General features: G+C 48.5%; 1 protein-coding gene across 2 annotated transcripts in view; it reads left to right on the forward strand.

Annotated features, from left to right (window-relative positions):
* LOC102904867 (uncharacterized) overlaps window positions 1-19,368 on the forward strand; it is a 184,374-nt gene that overhangs the window by 18,176 nt on the left and 146,830 nt on the right. For both annotated transcript variants that reach the window (XM_076552390.1, XM_076552391.1), the window contains exons 2-8: window positions 3,091-3,254; window positions 7,274-7,346; window positions 7,572-7,682; window positions 14,174-14,287; window positions 15,610-15,804; window positions 17,001-17,142; window positions 18,412-18,563. In XM_076552390.1, coding sequence (XP_076408505.1) covers window positions 3,115-3,254; window positions 7,274-7,346; window positions 7,572-7,682; window positions 14,174-14,287; window positions 15,610-15,804; window positions 17,001-17,142; window positions 18,412-18,563 — 927 coding nt within the window. In that variant the 5' untranslated portion in view covers window positions 3,091-3,114. The remainder of the gene's footprint in view (window positions 1-3,090; window positions 3,255-7,273; window positions 7,347-7,571; window positions 7,683-14,173; window positions 14,288-15,609; window positions 15,805-17,000; window positions 17,143-18,411; window positions 18,564-19,368) is intronic.

The raw sequence follows: 19,368 nt of genomic DNA on the forward strand, positions 1-19,368 counted from the left end.
AATCTGTAATTGAGACCCTTCCTATAAAGAAAACTTAAGATTAAAATATTTTAAAGTGGATTTTCCCGAAGCTTTAATGAGGAAATAATACAAGCCATATGCTTTGTCTTTAGAATCTAGAGAATGCTTGATGACTTGTTTCAGGAAGTCAGCATGGTTCGGATCTCAGAATCTAACAAAACCTTTAGGTCAAAACTCCAGGCCACTTCCATCAGTGACTATGAATGCAGACATCCCAAACAGCGTGTCTATCAGCCGTCGGCACTGGGGCAAGGTTGAGATCATCGGCTCTTAGGGAGGAAGTATGTCTTGGTTCATGGTTTCAGAGGTTGATAATCCTGGTTGTCCAGTCAGTTGCTGCAGGCCTGTGGGGAGGCAGAATGGGGGTGGGGGCACAGGGGCAGCTGGGAAACACAGAGGACCTGAGCACTCTCCCTCCTAGTACATCCTGCCAGGGCACACCGGGCAATGGCCCACTTCCTCCAAGAAGACCTTCCTCCTCCTCAAGTTCCCGCTGCCTCCTGGTGGGAGAGAGACCAAGCTCTCAACACATGAATGTGGGGGTACATTTCAGATCCAAACCACAGCCACTGGAATGCTGCTGAAGAAACTCAAGGGGCTCATGTGAAACTCAGTGAGGTCCCACTGCTCGCCTGACACACAGTGGGTCTCCTCCCCCCCACACCTGACACACAGTGGGTGCTGCATACGAGTTACCCATTCTCTTTCCCCCCCCCACCTGACACACAGTGGGTCTCCTCCCCCCCAACACACAGTGGGTGCTGCATACAAGTTACCCATTCTCTTTCTCCCCCCCACCTGACACACAGTAGGTCTCCTCCCCCCCACCTGACACACAGTGGGTCTCCTCCCCCCCCACCTGACACACAGTGGGTGCTGCATACGATTTACCCATTCCCCCCCCACCTGACACACAGTAGGTCTCCTCCCCCCCACCTGACACACAGTGGGTCTCCTCCCCCCCCACCTGACACACAGTGGGTGCTGCATACGATTTACCCATTCCCCCCCCCCACCTGACACACAGTAGGTCTCTTCCCCCCCACCTGATACACAGTGGGTGCTGCATACGAGTTACCCATTCTCTTTCTCCCCCCCCCCAACAAACAGCTGTTTGTCTGAGTCTGTTTAAAGCTAGGCACAAGAGCTCATCAGCCATAGCTTCCCTCTGAGCCTCATCCTTTTCACAGACCCTTGTCAGGCAAGCCTCGCTTTATGTCAGTTTTCTGAAGACTGGACTGGACCACAAAGAAAGTGCACAACCCAGGATTGAACGTCCTCGTTTCAGAGCTGCAAAGTGCTGGAACTGCCCAGGAAGTGCAAGCAGCATGTCTGGCCTGTGGGAGCAGGACCAGCCTTCTTCCCCCACGGCTGCAGCTGGAATGCAGCTGTCGGGGCAGCTGTGACCTGTTTGCCCGACTGGAAAGGATGCTGCCAACTGGCAAATCTTTTCCAGAGGAACATTTGACTTGGCTGAGAACAATAACAGTGCATTTTATTAGGCTGCAGCCGTGTGCCAAACATGGTAAACGTATGACTCAGCAGGTCCACAATCCAGTCTGAAATAGATACTATTCCACTTTTAATATTTATAAAAAGAATAAGAAGGCTCCCCAAGAAAGGCTCTGCACAAAACACCCCCATGGCTTAATTATTTGTTGAAATGATAACAGATTGGCTTGAGAAAATATGTATGAAAGGAACCCAGAAATATAGCCCAGCGTGGTACCATACTCCTGTATTACCAGCCCTGTGGAGAATGAAGAGTTTGGGGCCAGCCTGGGCTACAGAGTAAGATCCTGTCTGAAAGTGGGGGTGAGTGGGGGAGGAATAAGGAAAGATGGAGGAAAGAATGAAGGAAGCAAGAACTTTCAAATGTCAAAAGGGAGCCGAGCATGGTGGTGTACACCTTTAATGCCTGCACTTGGGAGGCAGTGGCAGGCAGATCTCAGTGAGTTCGAGACCAGCCTGGTCTACACAGTGAGTTCCAGGACAGCCAGAGCTACACAGAGAAACCCTGTCTTGAAGAAAAAAAAAGTAAAGACAAGTGTCAAAAGGGGCAGAAAAGCTGAAATATTTTCAGTCTCTATAATGAGACATCACTCCAGTGTCCAGAACAGGTGTAGGCAGCTGGAACACTATCACCGAACCCATGGATCACATTGTCAACTCGCACATTTAATTATTAAAACTAAAGGCTTAACAAACAATCATGTTGCATTTGGCAGATAAGGGTGGGATGGGAAATCCTCGGAGATTTGTACTCAACGGTAAAACTGGAATGTCCATTGGAGGCAGCAAAATTAAGAAAACACATGTTATTGAATGAGTGTAATTTTCTTCCAAGCCCAGATGTACAAGGGTCACGATCAAGCTGAGATTCTTCATTCCTGGGACATTTTCCAGACCCAGAAGCTCACGCCTTCAAAAATGCTTGTGGAGAAATACCCCAGGCTGGAGGAGAGAGGCCGCGGACACCCTGTGTCTGGGCTGGAGCGGGGTTAAAAGTCATTCACAATGTTTAGTGTGCAATCCCCACACATCTTCGTGGAGACCACACAAGTGGGGCAGGGAGCACATGTCTCATTAATCAACTCCAAGTCAGAGCTGGAGCGGACGTTCTTGAAGATTAGCCTAGCTGAGCAACGATGCAGGCCGGTGACTCTAACCTACTCTTCCCTACTGTCCACCGAGCAGCGATTGCATCAGAGATCACATCTTATCCGGCCGATCTTTCCACTGCAAAAGTCGGGGTGAGGGCTGTTGAGACGGGCCAGGGGTCACGATGCTTGCCGCCCAGCCTGGCCACCTGAGTCCTATCCCTGGGACCCGTGTAGAAGGTGCAAGCAAAGAAAAATCACTCCATAGAGTCGTCTCTGATTTTTACACATTTGTTGTGGACGCACACACCCATCCCCACACATCATCTGCCCACACATATGGTCAATTTAAACAGTCACACCTTCCGACCACGCTGGCCTGACTATGTGGAGCAGGTTAAAGCCCCACGAAGACCGGATCAGGCTTGCTCAGAGAGTGCCGCCTAAGCTTCATGCTCTTCTTTTCCAGGGATTCGGAGCAGCACAAGAAACCATGGATGGTGTGTATAAGCTGTCCTCCACAGAAAGGATACAGCTGTTAGAGAAGGACCTGGCCGAAAAGCTAAGCGAACTGAAGGCTGATCTGGAAGAGCAGGAGCTCTTGCTTCCGGGAACAGCTAACTGGACCTTCAGGTGGGGCTTCTGGGACTTTACCTCCCACTCCCATCCTACACGCTCAGTCTGCCCCGCTCCTTTTTCTTTCAAGAACAGTTGACATCATGTCAAACTCAGATACATGGCACGCGACGGCCGTTTCCAATGCCTTGCAAGTACTAAGGGGCCCCAGCCTTGCTTAGCTGCCGAGATGGGATGAGATCTGGGTGCTTAGCACGGGGCAACCATGGAGGATGGGCCCCTTCCAACCTGTTCTAGGAACAGTCAAGGCAGATTGAAGCAAATCACATCTAATGAAGTGGGAAAATATTTGCTATTTTCCTAAGTCCCAGAAGCTACTGCACAAATGAAAAGTTTTGTTTTACCTAATAACATTGAATATGACCTTAATTTTGATGAGACTCTTAAAAGCCGATATAAAGTTGCAGATTTGGTGGTGCATCCTGGGAAACGATGTTCTGGCGGGAGCCCTTTTGTGGGCGGTGCCTGATGATGATGGCCACTAGGTTGCTTTAGAGGAGCGGAGGGTCACTGAGTCTTTCAGCCCAGGACCTTCATGACCATTTCTATTAGCATGAGAAGCCCGTAGGTTTGAGGGTTATGGGGAGGAGATGGGGATAGAAACAGTAATTGTGTGAGTTTCTACTTCACTCCAAAGCTAGTTCTTAAGAACAGGTACTCCAAGCTGGGCGGTGGTGGCACATGCTTTTAATCCCAGCACTCAGGAGGCAGAGGCAGGCGGATCTCTCCAACCTGGTCTACAGAGCGAGTTCCAGGACAGCCAGGGATACACAGAGAACCCCTGTCTCAGAAAGAAAGAACATGTTCTCCACATGTTACCCTTGGTGTCTGAGACAGATCAAGGATAGAGCGGCCGGGCGAGCAATCACAGGACCAGGCAGGTCACTGTTGCTCTTAGACTTTTATTTGCAAATGAGGCCAAAGCACCTCTCCTACCTCATAAAATTATGAGGATCACATGACAACCGTACGCTATTTTGAAGACTATGAAATTCCAGAGATCAAGTGTTGATATTGCACCTTTTACACCAGACAAGTGACTCCTCACTGTGTCATGTAACAGGAAGGTTTTTAGAAACTTTGAGAGCATCGTGACTGAAATCTTGCATCCCCACCTCTCCCTGTGGCCCCAAACCACCCTACACTGTAATGTCTGGAAGAATCTAAACTCTAAAAGATGCATGTTAGCTGTTTTCTAGGTGTAGCACTAGTTCTAAGGAAAGAGAAATAAATATTCACTCCTGATAAATCACTTTAGCATTCTTTTTTATTACTTAGCTGAAAATTATCTTTCTTTTCCTTATTATTTTCTTTTAATCCCTATGTGTTGTGTGTGAGTGTGTGTGTGAGTGTGTGTGTGAGTATGTGTGTGAGTGTGTGTGTGAGTGTGTGTGTGAGTGTGTGTGTGAGTGCAGGCTGGACACTAGAGAACCCTCTAGACTCAGTCCTCAACGTCTACCTTTTTGAGACAGGCCTCTCGGCTGCTGCCGTATATGCCCAGCTGGCTGCCCCTGCTGGCTTCTGGGAATTCTCCTGTCTCCATCTCCCATCTCACCGCAAAGAGCACTGGGGTATGCAGACATGCACCACTGAGTCTGCGTGAGGGATCAGCTCAGGTCCTCACATGTGCATGGCAGATGCTTTGTCTACATTACCAGCTCCCCAGCCTCTTCCTCCTCCTCCTCTTCCTCCTTCTCCTCCTCCTTCTTTCTTTTCTTTAAGTTTTCTTTTTAAATTTTTGCATTCTTAGGCTAGGCAGCGGTGGCACACGCCACACCTTTAATCCCAGCACTTGGGAGGCAGAGGCAGGTGGATCTCTGAGTTCAAGGCCAGCTTGGTCTACAGAGTGAGATCCAGGACAGGCACCAAAACTACACAGAGAAACCCTGTCTCGAAAAAACAAACAAACAAACAAACAAAAAAACCAAAACCATTTTTTTTGCATTCTTTTCCTCATTTAATACCCTAAGCCCTGGACCTTGCAATAGTTCATGATGTCCTCTGAATAAGTGAGCATATATATTCTCAATATTTGCTGAATTAATAATGAACATCTCATTGTGGGTTGGTCACTTACGCTCAGTGGCCTCCATAACCAGTCTTTCTTTGGACCACCAGCTCCCAAATGACAACACAGAGACTTTTTATTGATTATGAAAGCTTGGCCTTAGCTTAGGTTTGTTCCCAACTAGCTCTTAAGACTTAAATTAACCTGCCTGTGTTCATCTACACTCTGTCACGAGGCTCGTTCCCTCTCCTCAGTACTGTACATCCCAGTTCCTCTGCATCTGGCTGGCAAATCTCTAGCAAATCTGATTCTTTCCCAGAGTTCCTATCTCTCCCTGGAAGTCCCGCCTAGTCTCTTCTGCCTAGCTATTGGCCGTTCAGCTCTTTATTAAACCAATCAGAAGGTACCTTAGGCAGGTGAGGAAGGACAGAGACATCTTCACACAGTGTGCAAAGGACTATCCCAACAGGCCTCTTTTAGGTCACTCACAGGGCTTTGAGGTTGACTGAGAAGAAGGACATGACTTGAGAGGGCTGGGCAGCCAAGCCCATGACCGCCCAGGCTCCCGGGATGCTAAGGATGGGAGACAAGAAGCAAGGGAGGCCTTCGGTACCTGCCTGTCAACACTGAGTCCCTCTCAGTGGTCACTGAGTCTCCAGCTCCACGAAACTTCAGAACACACAGACGATGTACTTGTGACTGATGGCTGCTTTCACTCCCTAGGTCTTTCCAGAGTCTCTCTCTCTCTCTCTCTCTCTCTCTCTCTCTCTCTCTCTCTCTCTCTCTCCCTCTCTCTCTCTCCATCACCCCACTTTCATCAAAGTCAAAATACAGGGTAAGAGGTAAGAGATGGATTATCTCCAGCTTCAAAAACCTGACACCAAGTGTCCAGGTGGGTGCTTAGGCATCCGTGGCCCAGGGTCTCTTGTCCATTTGGGCCACCCTTGTCCAGTTGGTGATCACACTAATCTTTTATTTTTTGTGTCATTTAAATTTTATTATCTGTGCTGTCAAAGTGAGAACACGTATTTCCTTTCCTTCTGTTCCTTAGTAATAGAGATTGAACCCAGGGCCTTGCCCATGCAAGACAGGTGCTCTAGCCACTGAGCTACATCCCTAGTTGCCTAATATCTAACAGGATATAATATCTATATACTCGTCCACAAGGGAACACACCAACAATGTATTTTACAATAGTATCTGAAGACTCTTGGGGCCAAATGAACATTATCAACCTGAGTTTATCGCCTCCACCCACCCCTCCAGCTCCCTCACACGTGTCTTTGAAGTCTGCACTGTGGCTCCTTTGCCAGGGGCTGCAAAATCCGATCTTGCGAGTGTGGGATCTGCTTTGGGATGCTGTTCTCCTGCATTCCTTGACCTGTCTCTTGAACTCCCGCCCCCAGCCCAGCCCTTCCTGGGGCCCCTCAGCTTGCTGTCAGGCTGAGCAAAGGACTCCCCGGGCCTTGAACAGCTCCTCCTCCACGGCTGCTACACGTTTCCTAGGAACCAGCCATGGTCCTGAGGCAGAAAACTTGGTTAAAAAAAAAATTCTGAAATATTTCCCATTTGATATTTATGGGTTTCTTGTACCCTCTGGTAACTCCGTGGGAACATAAAAAACATTTTGTTTCAGTGGCAAGGTACCAGTTTTCTGTGTCAGCTAAGGAGAAACAGCCACGTTTGATAGGCACACTGACTGCCAGACACGGGATTCCTCGGGGAAACCACCACTGCCCACGCGTCCCTCCAGACACTCTGGGGTAGGAACTGAGATAAGCCAAAGGCAGGGGAAAGACTGAGGAGAAAGAAGGTTACCAGGGGAAGGGTTAGCAGAGATCACAATATCAGAAAAGGTTCTGACCACGGTAGAAGAACGTGGCCTTCAGACAGCCCCAGTGGCCCAGCGTGATTACTGGAAAGAGTCGCAGGGCCACCAGGCCGGCCATCGTCTCGTTTATCGCAGTTTTCCGTAACCTCGGCTTCTGTTGTCCAAACCTTTCCGCAGCTCCGTTCAGATACCAAAGGATGTCTCTTACTTTAGACGCGAACGGGAAGTGGCCCTGAAGAGAACCCTCTGGGTGAGTAGGGGCGTTGTGTGGCTTCAGGACAACACGTTCGATCTCACCAGTTAGGGAACTGTTGGCAAGAAAAGTAGTTTTTGCAAACAGCTGATGTTATTGGACAAAACAGCCTCCACATCCTGCTCACTGATAGAAAAGTGCAAATCACTGTATCCTGGGGGAGATCTGATTTTGTCACATTTGATAGACTGAGGATGTTTGAAACTCATTGTTTGGGTTTAGGTGGCGGAGTCCAAGCCCCTTGTTATTCAGGCAGATGTCCTGCAGAGGGAGCTAGAGAGCTGCCTAAGGAGAGAGTACACGCCGGAAAATCTTCCTCTGCTTCTGCTGCAGGTAAGGGTCATCTGCAATCTGTAAACACTCGCGGAGTGCTCTGGAAGTGTGTGAGCAAGCTGGCTGGCTGTTCAGATCCTGTGAGCAAGGGTTCTGGACGTGGACCGTCTGCAGACTTGGTGTAGAGACTTCTTTTGTGGGAGACCATTGCATCTGCACAGCCGAGTTCAACTTAAAGTTGTTGGGCTGAGCCATTGACAAGGGTCTGACTACTGCCTGGGCAGGTCACCACACAAGGACAAAGACAGCCTCCACCTCCTAGGGGCCTGGGAAAACCTCTCTTAAGAAAATAACTCAAACTAGGAAAATAGTTTTCCATCAAGATTGCTGCAACGTTATAATCAAAGTGAGAAAGTGAGAGGGGAGGGATGGAGGGGGGAGGGGGAGGAAGGAGAGAGGGAGGAGGGGGAGAGGGAGGAGGAGGGAGGGAGGAAGGGGAGAGGGAGGAGGGGGAAAGGGAGGAGGAGAGAGGGAGGGAGGGAGGGCCAGGGAGCCTTACTACTGACAAGACAAAGGTAAAACAATGTAGATGGCCACTGAGTAAATTATTGTTCTAGCATGAAATGTTTCTTTTTGCATAAGGAATTATTACATCTTGTAATATTAATTTAAAACTATGCATATGCACTTGATAATAACGATCAAATAAAATATAGGAGAATCACTAAGTTTAGATGGCAGGATAATGAAACTTTTTATACAGCTCCTCAGAATAGCATGATCATGTACTATTTCAAAAATTTTAATGTTTTGTTCTTTACTTCTATTACATCACTCCGGGTTCTAAGTTGTTTCCCCTCGTGCGTAAATGGAGTTCTTTAGTAAGAAGTTAGTCTTAACCGCAGAAGATAATGAGATTCCATTCACAAGTTAAAATGTTGTTCATTCAGAATTTTCACTCCCTAGAATTGTCTTCCTTTCTTCCTCCCCTCTCCCCTCTCCCTCTGTGCCTCCTTTCTCCCTCCCTGCCTGCTCCCCTTCCTCCCCTCTTCCCCCTCCCTCCTCCCGTCCCTCTCAGCTTCCTCCCCTGCCTCCTGGCCTTCCACCTTCCTTCCTTTTTCCTGGTACTCACTCTGTGTGTCTTGCACATGTATATCCTGGTGTTCAGTCCTGTATGTCCTGAATATGTATATCCTGGTGCTCACTCTTGTGTATCGGTGATTCTCCTGGAGAGAGAGGAAGGACAGGGTAATAGATATGTGTCCCCTAGAGGTCACATGACAGTGTCTGGAGGTGGTTTTGGTATTAAAATCTGGGGACAGTAAGCACATACAGTTGGTGGCGTCTCGTGTTTAGTTGCCAGAGGTTAAGCATGATGTTGAACGCGCTAATGCACAGAACAGCCTCCTGCAACTAAGAATTATGCAGTTCCAATTGTCAACAGTGATAAGGTCCAAAAAAGTTCAAGAACAGTCTGAATTTCCATACTATATTCTTTACTGTCTGTCTGTGAAGTTTCCTTTAATATCACATGCAGTTTACATCTGCCAGGGACAGACTCTCACAGTGTTGCTATTTTATAAAAATTATTTTCCTTTCATTTTATAAGGCTATTTTTGCTTGGTATTAGAATTTTGGACTGGCAATTTTTATCTTTTGTTATTTTAAAGCTGCTCTCTGGTAACTTGAATGGATTCTGTTTCTGAATACACTGTATTTCCTGTTCTCTGGCTCTTTTAAGTGTTTAATGTTTTTAGCTGTTGTTTAATTTTATATATATATATATATAGAGAGAGAGAGGTATATATAGTATGTATAGTGGTGTATATATCCATACATATACACACACATATATAAACACATATATATTGAGGTATATATAGTATGTATAGTACACACACACACATACAAGTTTTCTTGGTTTTTCTCTTACTTGGAGTTCTACTTAACTTGTTGGATTGTGCATTTATTTTTTTTTCCAAATGAGGAAAGATTTCTCTTGGCTTACCATCAGAGGCTTGTTCCAGCCTCTGTTCCAGGGCCATTTGTACAAAATCACAACACTCACCTCAAAGGGAATAAGAAGTGATTGATTCTGGAGCCAGATGTGCCTGATCTTGGCCCAGGAGCACAGATTCAGGTTGTCTCAGATTCCGTGTCACATCATGGTGAAGGCGTCAGAAGTTTCTATAGTAATATAACAGAGAAAAGTCACAGATCCAGGCACTTCTCAATACGCTGGTGGAGCCTCAGGTAGACAGACTACAGTAAATGGGGAGAGTTTCAGCTACAGTCCCAGATGCTACGTGGGGGCATTCCGAGCCTTGTGGTTGACAGAAGCTAATGCTCTGTCTGCACATTCCAAAGGATTTACCTAACGGACACAAAGATGCCGTGTTAGGCACAGAGGTGGGCAAGGAATGGCTACTAAAGAAGCTAGAGGTAGTCCGAGATAAGTTGTAATTGGGCTTTGGACCTGCAACTTTCCAGTTCTCCACAGGCGTGACGTTCTAGTCAGTTAGAAACCAGGTGGGGGTGGGGTGGGGGCTGGAGAGATTAATCAGCTGCTGAGATCACCGGCTGCTCTTCCAGAGGACCCGGGTTCAATCCAGCACCCACATGGCGGCTCACCACTGTCTGAAACTCCAGCTCCAGGAGATTGGACACACTCACACAGACACACATGCAGGCAAAACACCAATGTGCATAAAATAAAGATAAACAAAAAAAGAAAAAAAAAAGCAAAGAAAACTATATGGAAGGTTCAGTGTAAAGTAGAGTTTTCTTTTTCACTTCCAAGCAACTTCCGCTCACACGTGGCTGCATTGCTTCTGAGCCTGTGGCATGGTAGCTGGAAGGTGCGGCAGCAGAGAGCTCTTCACCTCCTGGTTGCCAGGAAGCAGAGCTCACTTTTTATAACGAAGACCCTCCCCTCCAAGCCGCTAATTTGTGAATCCATAAATGGACTAATCCATTGATGGGGTCTGAGCCCCCGACCTATTTACCTGCCTAAGGCCCACCTCGGAACATTGCTGTTTTGGGGACCGAGCTTTCAACCCACAAGTTGGGGGGACCCTTAAGTTCCAAGTCATAGCAGTCATGCTAGTGATAGATGTAGCTGCTGGGTTAGCGTCCAGGCCTTGGAGCATGGACATCAGTGTTCCTTGTTTCTTTCTTATTTTATTTATTTATTTATTTATTTATTTATTTATTTATTTATTTATTCATTTATTTATTTATTTTGGTTTTTCAAGACAGGGTTTCTCTGCGTAGCTTTGCGCCTTTCCTGAAACTCACTTGGTAGCCCAGGCTGGCCTCGAACTCACAGAGATCCGCCTGGCTCTGCCTCCCGAGTGCTGGGATTAAAGGCGTGCGCCACCAACGCCCAGCTAGTGTTCCTTGTTTCTATTCAGAGCAGACAGCGGCCACTGCAGTGGAGCCAGAACCTCCCCAAGGGACGCTGTGGCAGTCACATCGGTCACCTGCGTGACCGTTTAGCTCATGAATCATCTTTTCACTCCATTCTAAGTTGTTCAAGTCACAGTAAAATATGCTTAAAATTGGGCAGGTTACGGGTCCTTGGAGGCCGATCCAGATGACCGAGTTAGCATTTCTGTAGTCTGATTTCTGACTTATATGGAAGACCTTTTTAGTAAGTTCTTTCAATGGCATGAAGACTTTAAACATTTTAGGGGCTGGAGAAACGGCTCAGTGGTTAATGCATTTACCACTTTTGCAGGGGACCTGGGTTTCAGAACCCACATGACAGCTCAGAACCAATCAGAACTCCAGTTCCTGGGGATCTAACACCCTCTTCTGGCCTCCAGAGGGCATTGCATGCACATGGTGCAAAGACGTAATTCAGGCAAAACATTCATATACATAAAACATTTTAAACAAAAATCTGTTAAGACTTTAAAAACTTTTGGGCCAGAGGGATCACTCAGCCTTTAAAGGCTAAGGCTTAAAATCAAAACATCAAATAAAGCTTCAAACATTTTAAAGTATGACTCTCAAATGAGCAATTAGTTCTGAAACCACCTGCTTCTCTCAGTACTCTGGCACTCGGAGTCTCCTTCGAGGGGTTGTAGAAGATTCTGGAAAGGTGGTTGTTTTGCTGAACTAATGATCTCAATAGAGAGAAACCTCTAACTTCTCCCAGCTCTCAGTGTTTGCCTTGGTCCAGGCTCAGGCTTCTCTCATTTCCATGGTGACGGCAGAAACCTGTCCCGGGGACCAAACTCAGGTCCTTCAGCTTCACAGCGCATGTCTTCACCACTGAGCCATCCCTGCAGCCTTGTACTGTTTTAGCTGTTCAGAGGGCAGTGAAAGATCCTTCTTAGTGAAACCCTGGGAGGAAATGTAAATCACTTCTTAGAGTGGGAGCTTGAGAGTGACCTTCTCTTTCCTTGCTTCAAAATGTCTTTCCTAGAGTCAGCCAAGTGCAGGTGAGAGCATGCAGGCAACCACTGATAGACGGGAAGGGAGGTCTTCACACAGGTGCCCACTGATAGATGGAGGTAGGGGGCAGTGGGGGGCATTGGTTAGTGTTTTCACACACAGGCGCCCACTGATAGATGGGGGTCTTCAGTGCAGTGGAAGCCACACATCTGCTACATGTGCACTGGACCGTAACATCTGGGCAGCCGCTCTCCTCTGGTTGGGACAGCTTTCTCAGAACTTGACTCGGGGCCTCCCGAGAGCCTTTGGTGGGTGGGTGGTCTGCAGCAGGGTTTATCTGTGAAGCACCTCTCCTGCCGGATGTCACTGATCCCCAGGCTTCCCAGGACCTGAGACGGTTTCTCCTTTCCACTGAGTGATGTCTTGGTCATATTTGATCTGTTTCCCCCCTAATTTTGTTACCTCTGTCAGCTCTTGTGTTCTCATCACTAATATTTCTTCTGTTCATAGGTCATTTTTAATTGTTCCTTTGCATGTCTGATAATTTATAAATGAATACTAAAAAATAAGCAAATTTTCACTATTGGGTACCATATAAATATATTTTGTTTTTCTAGATAGGGATTCTCTGTATAACTGCTCTGGTTGTCCTGGAACTTGCTCTGTAGACCAGGCTGGCCTTGAACTCACAGAGATCCACCTGCCTCTACCTCCCAAGTGCTGGGATTAAAGGTGTGGGCCACCACCACCGGGCTCCATATATTCTTATATTCCTTGTAAAGTGTTGGACTTTGTTCTGGCAAACTTTTAAGTTACAGGTCAACTTACCCCTTTGGAGGTTTGCTTTAAGTGTCTTTTGCTCTAGGCATAGTCTGTCCCTATTACTAAAGCCCTAGTGTGAATCCCGGAGGTCTCAGGCATCCAGGAAAGAGCCTTCACACTGGTGGTTGAACTTGACCTTACAGCCCTGTAAGAACTCTAGAGATGCCGGGTGGAGGTCCCAGTCAGTTACTGTTTGCGCATTCTCCTGGAGTTTAACCTGCTGCGTGCCTGGCTAGACACTCAACAGCGGCCCATGGGGATCCGTCCAGATTTCTCGAACTTTCTCTACATGGCTTCCTCCTCTTGGTGCTACAGCCTACAATCTCCCTGGCTCTGCTCCTCACATTTCAGTTTCGCTGTCCTTGACTCAGAGAGGTCCCTTCCGTGCTCAGGGTTCCCCTCTGCTTCCCGTGCCTCAGAAGCAGGAACGAGGCTCTCTCCTCCTGGGAACCACGGCGATGCGGTTCTCTTCTCCACGGTACTACGAAGTTCAGGGTTGGAAGATGGTTGCCTCATGTATTCTGTCAAATTTGCTGCTTGTGAGGAGAGAATCTGACAGGACTCATTTTCTTCACAGACACTGTGAGTTTTAGTGCCAGAAAGAAAATTAAGAAATTAACTTTTTAGAAAGATATCTGCATGGCTGGCCTGAATCCTCCTGCCTCAGTCTCTTGAGTGCTAGGATTATAGAAATGGGTCACTGCATTTAACTATTGTAGTTGTAAGCAAAGTTTTTCAGTCTGATTTTATAAGCTGTAATCTTACTGTGTGTGTGCGTGACATGTGTGTGTTGCACGTGCCATGGTGCATGTGTGGAGGCTAGTGGACGTTCGTGGACTTCCTTCCTGCCGTCCACCTTTGCAGGGGTCCCTGGGATCAAACTCGGGTTGTCAGGATTGCAAAGCAAGTTCCCTTACCCAAAGAGCGACCTCCCTGGCCCACTAATCTTACTTGTAATGTACTTTTGACTCAGAGGTTTTGGTATGTGTGTGTCCACGTGGATGCACATGGAGATTTAGATGCAGCAGCAGCAGCAGCAGCAGCAGCAGCAGCAGCAGCAGAGATTTAGACGCAGCAGCAGCAGAGATTTAGACGCAGCAGCAGCAGCAGCAGCAGACCAGAGATTTAGACTCATCCTCTTCATCTTGCTTCACATTTGAATGATCTTGAGCCAGACTTCATTTGATGGTGCTGCTGGGAGGGGGGGGGGGAGGAGAGATATTTTCAAAACAGAGATTGGTTTACCTATTGTTAGTGTTCTTGGACTCAATTGAGGCTTCGTCCTATAAGTATATCCTGGTACGCTCTTATTTTTGTTGTTGGGAAAGTATTACACAGAGAGAATCACGCACCTGGCCCAGAGTAAACATTTGCTCATGCTGAGGTGGAAGCGACTCTGCCAGACCAGCGAGACCATGGAAGAGCTCCTCCCTCTTTACAAGGTAGGAAGGCGGGAGCAGGGAGCTGTGTGTGTGTGTGTGTGTGTGTGTGTGTGTGTGTGTGTGTGTGTGTGTGTGTGTGTGTGTGTTGAGACAGGGTTTCTCTGTGTAGCTTTGTGCCTGTCTTGGAACTCACTTTGGAGACCAGGCTGGCCTCGAACTCACAGAGATCCGCCTGGCTCTGCTTCCCGAGTGCTGGGATTAAAGGCATGCGCCACTACCGCCCGGCCATCTACATGTGTTTTTTAAAGACTTGATTTTTATTTTAAATTGTATGTGTGTGTGGGGGGGGGGGGGGCTACATGAATGCAGTGCTCATAGAGACCAGAAGAGGGCATCAGATCCCTCCTAAAACTGGAGTTACAGGTGGCTGTGAGCTGCCCGGTGAGGGTGCTGGGAACCCAACTCGGGTCCCCTGGTAGGGCAGCAAGTGTGTTTAACAACGGAACCATCTCAGTTGCCTTATATATGCATTTTCTCAATGAAACAGCACGGGCAGTAAGCTTACCGTTGTGTTAAAGGGCAGTGTGTGGCTGCGGCACCCGTCACCCCATTAATTGCTGGGGGTGTTTCGGATGTCCTTCTCCTCACAGCCCCATGATTGTTCCATGAAGCCACTTGCAGGGCTGAAGAGGACCGTCTTAGACCAGTGTTTGCTCAAAGATGTACAAGTGCCTCTGCTCCCCGGCTAGCACCTGCACACAAGCTCCCAAGGTCCATTTGTGGGAGAACGTGGTAGTTAAGTTTCCACAACTATAGACAGACCAAATGAGGAACCACACGTGTCAGCCTGCCTTCCTGAAGACAAGGAGGGAACTAGTGGGTCTACCTTCTCATGTGTTCTACCCTGGGAAGACATGTGTTCATACCTTAAGTAGCAGAAGACAAAGATTCTTCCTTTTGTTATTGTTGAGACAAGGGCTCACTATGTAGCCCAGGCTGTCTTGGAACTCACTGTGTAGTCCAGGTTGGATCACAAAGATCCATTGGCCTTTGGTTCTCAAGTGCTGGGGTTAAAAGTGTGTGCCACCATGCCCCAAAGATTCCTACTTTGAAACATGAGCTCTGACGTAATTTTTACATAGAGGATATGCATTTTTCCTCGTAGACCCAGGGCAGGAAGCTCAGAGGTGGACTCCTGCTTCCAAACAGCCTCCTGCTCAACAGGAGTTGGGAGAATCTGACCATTGGTTGCCTCTATCATCCAAACCCAAACTGTAGAAGAACTTGGGGATCCCAAAAGCCCCTTATTCAACCCCCAGACAGCGCTGCAGAGAGCGTGCCTTGCCAACAGCCCATGGTCTGTCTGTATCTCCTTCAAACAGAAGCAGGTCGGCTACATCATGCAGGAGTTCGACGACGCGGCTCAGAGGGCGGAGAGACTGTCGGCGGCTAGAGACAACTTCCTTACGGGAAAAAGCAACCCTCCCACCCTCGTGACACCGGAAGACCTGACGATTTACACCAGGTGGTTAGTGTGCCACCTGCACTCCCTCAGGACCATCCATCACTACCTGCAGGTAGGACGGACGGACAGACGGACCACAGTGTGCTGGTCCGGGCCCTCAGGGGGAGGGGGAACTCGGGGTCCCACACCATCTGGTTGGGGCTGTTCACTGCCCCAGGCTCTCCCCACAAAGGACAAGAAACTGATGGGCTGCTGGAGTCTGGGAAAACACCCTCACGGAGCGCTGCATCAGCCTGGCTCCTTCAGAAGTCCCTCTCACATCCTGATTTATACAGCCACTCACTTCGTGCTCCATTGGTTTCTTAGGACTCACTCATGTTCTTCATGAATTGGACACACTCTCATACTTGGCTGTATTTAATGAGGAAATCATATGTCAGGATACTTGCCCTAGGCCCACACAGCAAAGACCTGTCCTTTGCTGAAAAATTAGCAGGGTCCTGGGCTGGGGGAGGAAGGTAAGTAAGTTTCTATTACAATATGATGAGGTAAGAAAGAACAGGGCTGGACATGGTGATGCTGCCTCATCCCTGCCCCCTGGCTGCTGGGATGTCAGGCGAGTCTTGATTCTGAGGCCAACCTGAGCTCCATGGTGAGTTGGAGGTTAGCCTTGTCTACAGTGAACACTTGTCTCAGAAAATAATGACTAATAATAAATAGTAAGGTAGCTGTAGCATCTCAGTGGTAGAATATGGAGGATAGCCTGAGCAGGGCCAGGAGTTCAACCCCCAGCACAGCCAGGGACGGGGCCAGGGGAGAGCAATGGGGTGAAGAGTGTTATGTGGGAGAGGCCCGAAGTCAGGTTAGAGGATCACAGAAAAGTAACTTGATCTCATTTCCTGAAACCTGGTGGTCACCCAGCTACATCCCCTCTACAAAGCCACCCAGCCACTGCGGGCAAAACTTCCTTCTCGCCACAGTCATATGATAGTACAAACACGTGCTCCCAAATCTGAATCTTCCCCTTAAAGCCGACTCCTTTCTCTTCACACCCTGAGCATCCCACACAGTGCCTTTCCTACCCATGTGCGTGGCCACCGTGGGACCGGCTGGAGCAGGGGTGTGTGTGTGTGTGTGTGTGTGTGTGTGTGTGTGTGTGTGTACACGTCAGAGGCGCCCAGCTCCGCCCTCTGTCACTGTGCAGGTCTCTAGGGTCCCACCCCAGCCTCCCTTCTTTCTCTGTCACAGGGGAGGCTGCGGTGTGTGTGAACACTGGGCCGACCCGTGTGCTGTGGGCTGTCCCTGTAGGCTCTCCAGTGCCTGCCCATCTCCAGAGTGCTGCGGAGTCTGCCTCACAACCGACTCTCTGAATCCAGTGAGGAACAAGAAAAAGCCTGTGTAGGCGACCTTAGCTCTGCACCTCCTGGTCCTACGGACGCCGGCATTTCAGGTAATGGCCCTTCTAGGGTGGGGTGGAGAGAGCAGGGCTGTGGTCTTGTGCAGGGCCTCTTTTGTCCCATGATGGCATGTCCCGTGGCAAAAAGTTACATCTTCGTAATAAGTAGTAATTTAATATTAATAATTCCTGATGGAAGGCAGTGGCCGTCAACATGTCTGTCTCCATCTTTAGAATCAGCACCCTCTGGGCCTCTTTCTGTCCTGGCCTCACGTAGTCCTGCAAGTTACTTCCTTGGGCCTCAGTCTACTCATTCCATATTAACCCTTTCAGCTGAAATGAGCTCCAAGACCCTGTTCAGATTTAGCATTACACAATTGCCAGGTAATTTACATCAGAATCAGTTCCACAGTCTCTCCAATCTTACTTTACGTTACAGAGAACTGAGAAGCCTGATCAGGTCTCTGCTGTGAGGATACCTGAGTGACACCCCATTATACACAGAATATCCCAGGATCACCACCTGGACAGGCAGCCGACCCTAGAGCGGGGGCGGGGGATGACCAGAAAGGCTTCTTGATTTCTTCAAGAAGTTTACTGTGAGTTAGCCAGGAAAAGCAAACGGAGGCTCTGATGAACTTGTCACTGGCATAATTCCCTCACCGCAGACCCACAGACAGGGCCACCCCACTGTCTGAGTTGGGGCTCCTAATGCTGAGACAAAACACCATGGCCGAAAAGCAAGTTGGGAAGGGAAGGGTTTATTTGGCGTACACTTCCGGATCACACTCCATCACTGGAAGAAATCAGAACAGGAACTCAAGCAGGGTTGGAACCCGGGGCCAGGAGCTGATGCAGAAGCCATGGAGGGGTGCTGCTCACTGGCTTGCTTTTCATTGCTTGCTCAGCCTGCTTTCTTATAGAACCCAGGACCACCAGCCCAGGGGTGGCACCACCCACTATACGCTGGGCCCTCCGCCATTGATCACTAATTGAGAAAATGCCTTACAGCTGGATCTCATGAAGGCATTTTCTCAACTGAGGCTCCTCAGTCAAGTTGACACACAAAACCAGCCAGTACACCCACTGAGACAGTCCCCGAGAGGCCTAGTGGGCTTCTCTTGAGGGCTGTGAGATTGTGAGGACTGGGGAGTGGGCAGCGCGAAAGCCTAGCCAGGTAAGATGCCCTTGCCTTGGAGACGGCCAGGGGAGAGCAGGATGGCTCTCCACCAGCAGGGGGCGTGCTTTCAACTCTCTCCAAGGCCGCCTACCGTCTCTCCCGATGCACTCTCTGGTCTTGATCTGGATGTTTTTCATGGCCAGGGAGAAGAGGTGCTGCCTGCGTCCTGCCTCAGCATGTGACCGAGAAGGAGGAAGTGAAACCCCAGCTGAGGCACCTGCTCTCGCATTTCCACATCCCCTACGACTTAGAAAAGCTGAGTGACTCGGCCGAAGAGATGGAACTCTTTTCTTTGGTACATAATGCACTCTTTTTACTACAAAGCGTCAGCATTTACTACGAAGTTGCTCCTCTGTTTGAGACAGGATCTCATGTAGCACAGGCTGGCCTCAAGCTAGCTGTGTAGTGGAGGATGACCTTGAACTTCCCATCCTTCTGTCTCCACCTCCAGAGTATCTGGATCATAGGTGTCTGCTGCCACACCTGAGTCAAATTGTTTATTTTTTTTTTCTGCCAATGCTTGTTTCTAGAGAAATAAGATACAAATTAATAAGGCATCTTCCCATTAGGAAGAGCTTCCTTTTCAGGAGAGTAACCAGACCTTGTGACGATGTGAACCAGAGGGATTGTACCTTTCCATTCCCCCCTGTAGGTTTTAAAGGAAAGGGTGAGATATGGCCTGAAGGAGCTATAAATGTACTCCAGGTTAGACAGACATGCCTGCAAGTGTTGTCAAGCCTTCATGGCCCTCTGAGTCTAAGGAGAGATGGAAGGACGTGTTCTTGACATACTAAATAAGGTTATACCCAATGGCACGCACCGCGTGTTCTGAGGGATGCAGTCACACATACACACACACACACACACACACACACACACACACACACACACACACACACACGCTTCCCACAGTAACCTGCTGCTGCACTTTCTTAAACAGAAAACCTCACAGTATCAAAAGCCGGGTTGAGACTCCTTTCCAAGGGGAAAGTAGGGCGGTGGATACAGAACTCCAGATTTATAACTTAAAACACAACGGCAGTGCTTTCCACAGTGAGACATCTTGCTAGCTCGAGCTGCACATTGTTTGCGAGATAAAA

This window comes from Peromyscus maniculatus, chromosome 16 (genome assembly GCF_049852395.1).
Source record: "Peromyscus maniculatus bairdii isolate BWxNUB_F1_BW_parent chromosome 16, HU_Pman_BW_mat_3.1, whole genome shotgun sequence".
Lineage (NCBI taxonomy): Eukaryota > Metazoa > Chordata > Mammalia > Rodentia > Cricetidae > Peromyscus > Peromyscus maniculatus.